This window comes from Apium graveolens, chromosome 11 (assembly GCF_009905375.1).
Source record: "Apium graveolens cultivar Ventura chromosome 11, ASM990537v1, whole genome shotgun sequence".
Taxonomy (NCBI): domain Eukaryota; kingdom Viridiplantae; phylum Streptophyta; class Magnoliopsida; order Apiales; family Apiaceae; genus Apium; species Apium graveolens.
The window spans coordinates 74,551,524-74,562,702 of NC_133657.1; the positions used below are offsets into that span (position 1 = coordinate 74,551,524).

The 11,179-nt window shown below is 29.8% G+C and overlaps 1 protein-coding gene across 1 annotated transcript; it reads right to left on the reverse strand.

Annotated features, from left to right (window-relative positions):
- Nucleotides 1–6,955: 6,955 nt before the first annotated feature.
- Nucleotides 6,956–8,074, reverse strand: LOC141698656 (DUF724 domain-containing protein 7-like). Its single transcript, XM_074503428.1, has 2 exons — nt 7,855–8,074; nt 6,956–7,778 (listed from the first exon to the last, which is right to left on the reverse strand). Exons 1-2 carry the CDS (start codon nt 7,913–7,915, stop codon nt 7,174–7,176), a joined length of 666 nt encoding a protein of 221 aa, XP_074359529.1. The 5' UTR covers nt 7,916–8,074; the 3' UTR covers nt 6,956–7,173.
- Nucleotides 8,075–11,179: the final 3,105 nt, after the last annotated feature.

The following is an 11,179-nucleotide window of genomic DNA, read 5'->3' on the forward strand; positions in this document are numbered from 1 at the left end:
TTTTAGAAAAAAATATATTTAGTTTGCTATTTTAACAGTCAACCAGTAATTTGACCAATTTTTCTTACTTCAGCTTGACTCGGCTCGACCTGGCTCATATTGATGGAGAAAACTCGTATTTGGATCCACTCGACTTGGCTCGTTAGTTAACGAGTTCAAGATGTAACATAATTTTTTATTAGATAAAAAAGTTTCGCTCGACTCTACTCGTCAAAAACATTTTAAAGCTCGGCCTGATTCGATCAAAACGCGGATCGGTCGTGAACATCTCTCCGAATCGATATTGGAAGGAAATAAACCTTATTTTCCCGAAATTTCAAACATGGAGCCAAAACAAAAAATTCAAATATTTTGCCAAACTCAAAACCCACCAATATTGGTAGGAAATAAACCTTATTTTCACGAAAATTTTTAACATGGGGCCAAATAAAAAAATTCAAACATGGAGGCAAAATCAGAAATTCAAAAATTTCTCCCAATTCAAAACCTACCAATATTGGTAAGACATGAACCATAATTTGACAAGAATTTCAAACATGGAGCCAAAACCAAAAATGAAAATTTCAAATATAGAGCCAAAACGAAATAAAAAATTTAAATGCGCCCAAAGCCATAACCTACCAATATTGGCAGGAAATAGGTGACTTGAACCTATAAACTATTATCTTTCTCTTTTCACTTTCATTTTCATCTACTCTACCAATAATTTCTTCATCTTCTTCTTATCTTTTGATAAATATCTTTATTTCTTTCATATTAACCATCTCTTATATATGTATGTATTTGAATCTTCATAAAATATTTTATAATCTTGATTGATTTATAGTTTTTATGTAATTACTTCTTAATTTTTTTACTACATGTATTAATTGTTCATGTGTGTTAATGACTACTAACATTTATTTATTTTTTTATGTAAAATTTATCCATTTGAGGCCAAAAAAATGGAAAAACAATGGCGAAATTGAAGACATTACAAAGAATGAAGACACAAGATTCAATGATGATGAGAACTTGAAGATGATTAGTCTGAACCTTTTAAACATCTATTAATTGTTGCAATTATTATTTCTAATATTGAACAATTATTATGAAGATGTAATTTTAACTTTTTATATTATGATAATGACGTGTTCGCAGATTGTGCTTTATGGTGAATTTTTCAATTTTGATTATTGTTGTATGTTGATAATGTAGATATTATTTATGTTTAATTTTTTCTACATTTATATTAATAGAATATATATTTTTAAAAAGGTCAAATATTTCATACCGCATTCAAGCTATTTCCTACTGCATTCAAGCTAAACGGTAGTAGGAAATTATTGGTAGAAAATGTCCATTTTCATGACTTCTGGCATAAAACCTACCATTTCTTAATCAAAAACTACCAATTCTAATAGGAAATACTCAATCAAAACCTACCAATTCTGGTAGGAAAAATGACCTTACTGTGTAAATTGCCACGTGGCAGGACACGTGGCTGGGTGTAGAAGCCAACTCATCAACTGGGTCCCCCAATTATGGGACGTGGCAAATAATGTAGCCGACCATGTGGCAGCCACTTGTCAAGTGGGGGCCATTTGAGATACAAGCACCAATTCCTACCAAAAAGCAATTCCCACCAAACTCGTTGGTAGGAATTGACCCCTTTTCCTACCAGATTTGGGCCATTTCCAACTAAACGGCTGGTAGGAAATGGCCAATTTTCTTGTTGTGCAAGGAGAAGGGTCGGAGACTGCTTGTTGAGGAATCTCTATCCAAAGAGAGCTTCAAAGAGGTGAACGATATTATATTTGTAGTAGCTTTAAATAACGATGAATGTGTTATTGTGACCTTGTAAAATGATCAATCTATGGAACATGATACTAATGCGGAATTGAGGACCATGCAATTCTTCTCGCGAGGTGGTTTGACTACCCTCTCTCAAAGTAAGTCAACAATTGTTATTATCTTCACCCGTGTGCTAAGGTTGGCGTAGCTTGCTATTTTATTGAGCCAATAATATCTAAAACACTTTTCTTCCCCAGGTTTTGAGTTAATATTGAGGTGGAGGATGGCAGATGAGCTGGAACGATGATTTTGTTCAATGATGTATGAACTATATAGTGCTTGCTGGAGGCAAAAAAACATAATTAACCAAGAATAACTCCACGAGATACTTTTGTTCCAGCTTAGCTGCAACCATTGATAGGCAAGGAGCTTTTGTGCAAGCCTAGGTTGCACATATATAATTTGTTTGGTAGCCTACAGGAGACACACTAGAATTTTAAAATATTGGAAAATGGGACATATGAAATTATTTTTGAATGAAGTTCTGCTGCACCTACTTGAAAACTTTGGAATATATAAAAATGAGAGTCAAATATAAGTAACCAAAATAGTGCTCATCTGAAAATTAGAGTGGCTAATATTAGGTTATATATCTAGGTTTAGATATGATGATGGACTAAAAGAATGAAGAATAACCTTAAATCTACTCTTTTATAATTTTTGAAGCATATTAATTAAAAAACTAATATCACAGATATATTAGTCACAAAAATGTAATTCAAACTTACAAAAATATGAATTACAACAAATAAAACGGAAATGTAAATTGATTAAATTAAAAAATGTATATACTTTTTTAATTGCAAATAATCTGTATTTTAACATATATAATTAGTTATTAGCTTCTAATTTTTTGTTTATTCAACTCTTTTGAATTGAGGTAGACAATAACTAAGGTTTTAAAGGTATACAATACCTACTTAGACTCGGTTTCTAAATTAGTTCACGTAATTTGATTAATACAAAGATCCTGGTTCATTATTTAAATTATTAGATAAAAGATTATAAAATTTAAGTCAATATTTTGAGTAATGTCTGCATTATGTATAAATTTATAAGTTATTGAAATGTGAAAATAAAAATTTTATTAATTAATAAATTGTTTATTTGAATGATAATGTTAACTTTATTAAATTAAATCACAAAGATAAAATAAATTATTTACAAATTGCTCAAATTTTGATTTAATTCCTTGCTCTCAAACTTTTTCTATGACTCAAAGCTAGAGATCATTTAAAACCCAATTTCTAATTCTAAGCTGTCGTAAAAATGCAGATAGCATGGTATAGCATCGTATATCAATTAAGTGAAGAGCTTGATAAAGAGGTATGGACGTAGGTAAGCCATTTAATTACGTGTTTAGGCGACATTAGAATTTCAACTGTAACAAGAAAAATGGGTTATCTAGGTTGGCGAGCATGACAAACAAATTTGTGTAGTCACAATTTTATAATATAAAAAAGAATAAAATTGTGAAATATTTAATCAGTTTAAATTTATTATATCGAATTTATAATGTAACCTGCTATCTTAACAAACTGGAAATAATGTATCTCAAAAAAGATATTTATGTTGGAAAAAACATAGTACAACGACTAAATTAACACAACGAGGCAGTTATATAATGAATAATAAGAACAAGGCAAATCACAATAACGAAAACAAGCCACGAAGGTTGAAAACAAAAAATAATCAGAAACTGTTAAATAAAATAAGATGAGGAAGAAAGCTTATCGTAATGAAGCTTTCAATACAGCTGAGTCACCAGTCCCTCAAGAGGAAGAGACTGTTCTTGAAGAGTTTATTGCCCTCACTTACTGTGTCTAGAGCCTGCCATAACCCTCCCAGGATAAAACAGCAACAGAACACCGATCTCACAGCAACACGATGTTCAACGGCGATCCGACCTCAGTCGCACGGAAAACCTATATATGTACGTATATTTTTTAGAGAGAGAGAAGGCAAATGAGGAGGCTCCTAGTGTTTTCCAGATGTCTATCCCCTTTAAACCTCAAAAGGTACTGAAACTGCTATTATAGCAAGAGTTTTTAGAACTCTGAATGGGTTATTCCTCGAAGCATTCGACGAACATGATAGAATCACGACCATAACGTCTCAAAGCCGTAGATCTGACCATAGCCTTTGACTTGGCCATGAATTTTTTCAGGGTTTTTTTTAACAATGACTAATAATTGGAAGTTTGTTCCTTTCTAAGAGGACTTAAACTTTATTATTTGGATATAAGACATTTTCTTAGTGGAATCCATAAATAAATGGAGTTGTAATGGCTAGCTTGAAATGGGTTTGTGGTTAATGAAGTTATAAAACTTGAGTACCACATTGATATGGTAAAAGAGTGTTGGTGGCTTTATATTGTATAACATGCAAGTGTAGTGCACAACTACTAAGGCATGTGGGTATGCATGGGTGTAGTGTGGGCCTCGCGCATACACACACAAAAACGACGCCGCCGCCACGCCTCGCCACGACACGACTCGGGTCGGGTCTGGTTGGGTCGATGCACGAATGTCTCGGTGTCTCGCGTACGCGAGGTGACCTGGGCGAGGGATTTTACTATTAATTTAATTAAATATATAGTGACTTAATATAATATTTTAATATAAATATTATGTGTTAAAATTTGTTAGTGGGCCTAGAATTTATGGGTCTGGGCTTGATAAATTGGGCATGTCTGATTCTAACTCCCCATGTCATAATTTATACTCCTACATAGTTTATTTTATCAAATTCAAACCTGATTTTGTTTCCGGCCAACCAAAAATCTCCGACGATCTCTCTCTCTTCTCTTCCTCTCTTTCCCTCCTTCGTCTCTCTCTGTGTCGCACAAAAGTACAACACCGCCACCACCATCGTCGGTGGTGGCTTCACCTCCGAACACGAAACACACACGCACTCGACACAAACACGAGTCAAGCCTCTCAACCCCTTCCTCAACTCTCTTTTTGGTCATCTACAACAAACACCACCCTACCTTCTCCTCCCTGTTATTCTGGCGAAGCCCCGCCGCCATCACCACCACTGTCGGGGTGGTTCCTCCTGACTGACTCTGATCACCATTTCACCCATCAACCCCACAAATGAATCCCTTAACACAAGCAACAAAACCGTAGACTAATTTAATCAAATCATTCATCAAAAGTGCCCAAAATTCAAACTAACCCTAATCCATAAAATTTGGGGCAAAATCCCAATACCAACTATAAATACCACTTGTATACCATGCTGAATTGTTTTTTAGGAGTTGATCAGATTGAAAAAAAATTATCATCTAATCACTTATTCTAAAAAAAAAACTTACCAACAATATTCAATACACATTACTATATAGTAATGATTCTACAATTACATCAATAATTACCATAAATAAAAGAAATAAGAATGTTTTATACCTTAATTAAAGTATTTTTTGACTAATTTAGATGATGAGTATTTCATTAGCCCTTTCTCTAGTTGAATACCAATCTTCTTCCACCCAGAACTTGTGAAAATTTCCTTACTATTCTTAAACCAATTCCAATTTCTTTTGTTAAATATTATTTGGTGTGTATAAGTAAGGATTAGGGGTGATCATACCGAACTTAGCAAACAAAGGGTTATTTATAATGATAATAGATTAGTGAGATGTAGAATTTTCTAGAGAATTCTACTAAAATTTATTTTGGAATGACATATATTACTTAACTATTAAACACTATGCTTAGGGATAATCAATATCCTCTAATCATTAGAAAAATATTCTCACACTAAATTCTCAAAAATATGAAAATATTCTTGTTATGATAATGCCATTAATACTCCAAATAACATTAACAATTCAAGAAATTTCCACGAGATCCCATAAATATTTTAAATAAAAAATTATTTATTGACCAATAACTATAATAATAATAATAAAAACAATAATTCGGGTTTTTACCCTATTATTACAAAATAATTTAAAAGTAAATACTAACACACATGGTTCTTATAAAATTTCATGAATAAATTATTTATAGTATTGATTCTCAAAAACATTATGAGAAGTCATTAAATTACAATATAATACTTATAAAAATATTTTAGACCCCACTCACAATAATTAACCTTTCTATAGGAAATATAAAATTATAAGATGATCGAATTCGATAAAACGAAAAATAAACTAATAGTTTCAAACAATCTCAACCATTAATTAAACTTGAATATAGTAAACAAATTATTATGCTCGCCTTATTGATTTAATTAATAAATGCTACATTCATTTTATTTAACGATGTATCGATTTGACTTCTGACAATAAAATGGTAAATTGATTCACTTACCTAAAATTTCCCGGGTGTTACAAATAAAATTAAAAAAAAATATTAAGTCAAATTGTTTCATTTTATTTTTGACATTTATATGCAATAATTTATTTTTAGAAATTTTTATTATCCATTTTTAAAAAAACAAAGAGTTTATTTTATGTTCTCAAATTAATAAACAATAATTGATTCTTTTGAAAAATTGTACTAATAATTTTTTACAATACATTCCTATTCATTTTCTATTCATTTATATTGTATGTATTAAAAATAAAAAATAAGTTTAAGAAATAATTTTCTCACTTACAAAAGTTTTTTTATCCCATTGTGTCACATTTTCACCAAAATAAATAAAAAATATAATTACTTGGTCCTAACATAAGATAGATATACTGTTGTTAACCTTGAGAATTATATAAACCATAAAAATGTTAATGATTAACTTAACACACTAATACAATTTATGGCTGGATTGTATTTTGTACTCATCTTTGTAAGAAATTATACATTTATATATATATATAAGTATAGATATATACTTCTTATAATGTGCGGGTAACTATTTTATATGAATACACTTGATTTTTTGTCGGCAATTTTTCTTTTGCAAGCTTCTTGTTGGTGCTACACTTGCATATGTTATTTATATTTTTAGTCTTGATCTAGCAGCACACATATATAAACATGAAAAAGCAAAATATGATTTAGGCAGCTCTCCTTCGCCCAAGCATAAATATTTCTAGGTAACTAAATTTACACACTAAAATTGAGCAATTAAACATAAACCTTACTAATAAACAAGACATGTAAGTCCAACAGATGTAGCATATAAATTCCATACATTAAAGATAATTGGCTACAATGAGAAATTAGAAATGAAAAAATACCAGGTAAGTTTTTGTTATGGATAGATAGATATACTGCCATAAACTACTAGGTTGACCTATGAATGGAAAGGCAGGTTAGGTCTTGTGATATATATTCCATTGAAATTTGACGACACCCTTAGAAGACACCCTTAGAAGTCATTTAAATATCATCTCAGTGGCCAAGGGGCAGCTGCCAACGCTTTAAACTCAAGGTCTATATAGCTGATGCTCTCATTAATTCCACTGACTATTGATTCAAGATCTGCAATTTTGGAATCAATCTCAGCTCTAGTTGAGAGAGGCAATCCACACTCTTCTCGCAACAAACATATTTGCTGTGTATGTTCCTTCTCCTTGGACTCAAGCTCATCCCGCTTGTCCTTGCTTGATAGAAGTTGCATCAAACGATCACGTATTACAAAGACATCAAATCCATTATCCTCTAATTCATCGAGAGTTTCCACAACATCCTCCATAATGTTTCTAGGGCCATCAGGTTGTAAGGTGGGTATCTTTTCAACAACATCTGAAAACCAAACCATTAAAGCTACTGCCCGTCCTTCACGAGAAATCTCTTTTATCATGGACAAAGATTTGAAATGTGGCGTCTGTGGCATCTGGCGAAATACCTCCATCGATTCAATAGTCTTCCACAGTGATCTTGTCTTTTCAAATGGTAAAATCGGATCAATACATTGACAGGATGGGATACAATTATGCTGACTGCAATTTGTATTACATTTCACCTCTGCATTTCCCCCATGTGAGGCACCTGCAGAAATAAAAAGTGAATCAGAAATGAAGGCAATAGGTGTGAAAAAGTGGTTTTAACATGTATACTAGCTTACTTGTAGCATGAGCTTTCTTTAGAGATTGAATCCATATCGAGAGAGGTTCATCATCTGACATATTAGGAATACTAACTGTGGACTTTGCTACTTCTTTAATCAAGATTTCCCTCTGTTTGGAAGAATCTGCAAATTTGTTTTTAGGTAATATTAATGATAAATGAGGACGCACCTTCTTATCCTCTTGATGGTTTTAGAGTAGAGGCTTTTTGTACCTTGATTTGTTGATGAAGAGTCTACTTTATGCTTTCCCACCAAAAGTTCTTTCTACATTAAACAAGTTTGCTTAGTATTGCATTTGTTGTTGTCATAACCTTTGCACAAGATAACAACTATATAGCAATTTTACTTTCCTTTTCAATAACAAAATGTAACTATTTCTTTATAAAACTTAATAGGAAAAAATTAGGAACCATGCTATAATATAATTGTAGAATATATGTTCTTCCTAAAGAATATTATTGTAGTTTATTTTCAGTGTAATTAATAATATTGCCATCCACAATTATATATGGATGTCATTAGAAAAAAACAATAAACTCTATCATCATGAAATTATTTTTGTTGATTATTTTTTCTTGCTAATAATTTGTACAAACATTATTCAATCTCTGGTATCTAGTGGTGCTTACTAGTGCAACTACAATTAAAACATATACCAATTGAAAATTAAAATTTCCAAACATAAGAAGTCTTCACTAATTTATATGAAATAATTAATTAAATTAAGTGTTGAATACTTGGCCTTTATTCTTAGAAATTGTATAATCACATATATTTTTCTATAATATACCTACCAAATTAAAATATTTAACTGTTTGTTCACAAAAAAATTACAAAAAATTGTTTTAAGCTAACAAAATTGAAAACTTCATTGAAAATTGATATATAAGTTCAAAAGTTGAATTGTTTATTAAGGTTACATAAATTTAAACTTCCAGGCACCAAAACTTTTAGCTACTATAAAATTCTAATATTTCATTATCATAATAAATACTAAATTGTCAACTAATTTCATAAAGTAATTCCACATGACATTTTGTTTTTCAAATATTAGGCAATATAGTTGAAAATAAATATTGATTAATAATGAGTTAATAGTGCTTTCTTTGTGTGATAAAGTAAATTTTGGGCTTCCACCAAATTATACAATTTAAGATATAATTCATGACTTTATGATTCAATATGTAGTTTTAAATGTAAACAAAATTTATAGATCTATCCTAAAATGTATAGATCTAATTAAACTTTAGGATTTCTTTCAAATTCGTTGTTTCATAGGGAATATGTATGTTTTTGTTGTTAGTGATCAAATCGTAAGATATTATTTGAGAATTTAATAACAATGGAGAAATTTTCATAAATAATAAAATGAAAAATCTAAGAAGCATCATTGAAAATAAAATAAAGTACCTGTAAATTGAATTTGGGTGAGTAGCAAGGGAGAGGAGAAGGCCTGAGCGACATTGATGCTTGTACAAATAATTTTTATGCAAATAAATTATACCAATGAAAGATGAACTTTTAATTTGGTTTGTGAGAGATGAAAATGTTATTTGTGCACAAGGATGTCTGTTTGACTTTTACTAAATATGTTGGAAATGGGATGGTGGGTGAATAAGAGAGTGTGTTTGTACTTGTTTAATGACATATGTGCATATTGTATGTGGGTCCTTTTGACCATGTATGTTTGTTGTATAGTCAACATGAATATCAAAGTTAGGTAAAACAATTTAAGTACACATATCAATTATTGGTTTGCCTCATTAAAAAGTATAAATATAATATAAAGTTATTAAAAGTTTCCATGTAACAATTTCTAACACTTTTCAAAAAGTTAAAAAACTATTTTTTACCATCAATAATTTTGATTTGAACTTATATTAATCTAAGAATATTTGCAAAGATATTGATTTAGATCATGGTAAAATTTTAAAGAATTTACTAATGAAGATTTTTTTTTTAATTTTTTTTTTCTAAAAATTACTAAGTTTAAATTATTTCATTTTTTTTCTGAAATATTAACGCAATAATTTATTTTTAGTATCCATTTTTAAGAAAAATAAAAGGGTTTATTATTTGTTCTCAAATAAATAAACAATATTTCATTCTTACAACAGATTGTACTAATCATTTTTTACCTTACATTCCTATTCATTTTCTACCCATTTATATAATATCCTAACAATAAAAAAATTAATAAATAATTTCCTTAGACACATTTTTTTTTATCCGAGTTGATTTCATAAATAGTATAACATCTACGCTAAAATAAATAAAAGATTTAATTCCTTGGTTGTAACATAAGCTAGGGATTATGTTTTTGAACTTTGAAGTGAAAATTATGTGAACCATAGAATTGTCAATGATTAACTTCTAATACGATTTATGGCTCGAAAGTATTCTCGACTCACCTTTTTAAGAAATTATAATTATAAGTATATATAGGGGATTGAAAAACAGAAACAGCTTTAAACTAAAAGCTAGAAACTTAACTCAGCGCAAAATAAAACACCCCAACCTTGCCCATAAACACACGCTCCTTATAATTGCCCCGTAAAAAATTAAAATTAAAAGTATGTTACACAAAATACGCGCACAAAACTCCTCCAACAAAATCAACAGAAATAATCAGTAAATTCAACCATCAAAACTCGAGTTCACACATCTATTCAGTCAATTTCAACATTATTTCTTCGTATACCTTCAAAACACGAGTGTAACGAAACTAGTTTGCAACTGAAACGTAAGGTTTGTTGCAACGAAGAACTTCAAATCAAAGTTTGTGCCTAAAATCAAGTCCAACATTTATATATTTGAATATTCATCACAATAATATGTATAAATTTACATATAAACTTAATTTGATGAATGCATACTTGTATTTTAGGATTTCTATCTAAACAAAAAATATAGTTATATCCTAAAATGTATAGATCTAATCAACCTTTAGGATTTCTTTCAAATTCGTTGTTTTAGAGGGGAATATGTATGTTTTTGTTGTTAGTGATCAAATCCAACGATATTATTTGAGAATTTAATAACAATGGAGAAATTTTCATAAATAATAAAATGAAAAAGCTAAGAAACATGATTGAAAATAAAAAAAATACCTATAAAATTACTGTAATATGCACAAATTTACATATAAACTTAATTTGATGAATGCATGCTTGTATTTTAGTGATTTCTACGGGTTTTTTAATTATTATTCTGTAATCTAACATATTAATCTTAAAAATAGATCATATTTGGCCTTTTATTGAAGTAAAAATTGCTAGGAATAGAGGAGGTATGTTGAATTAGGTTTTAAAATATAGTAAAG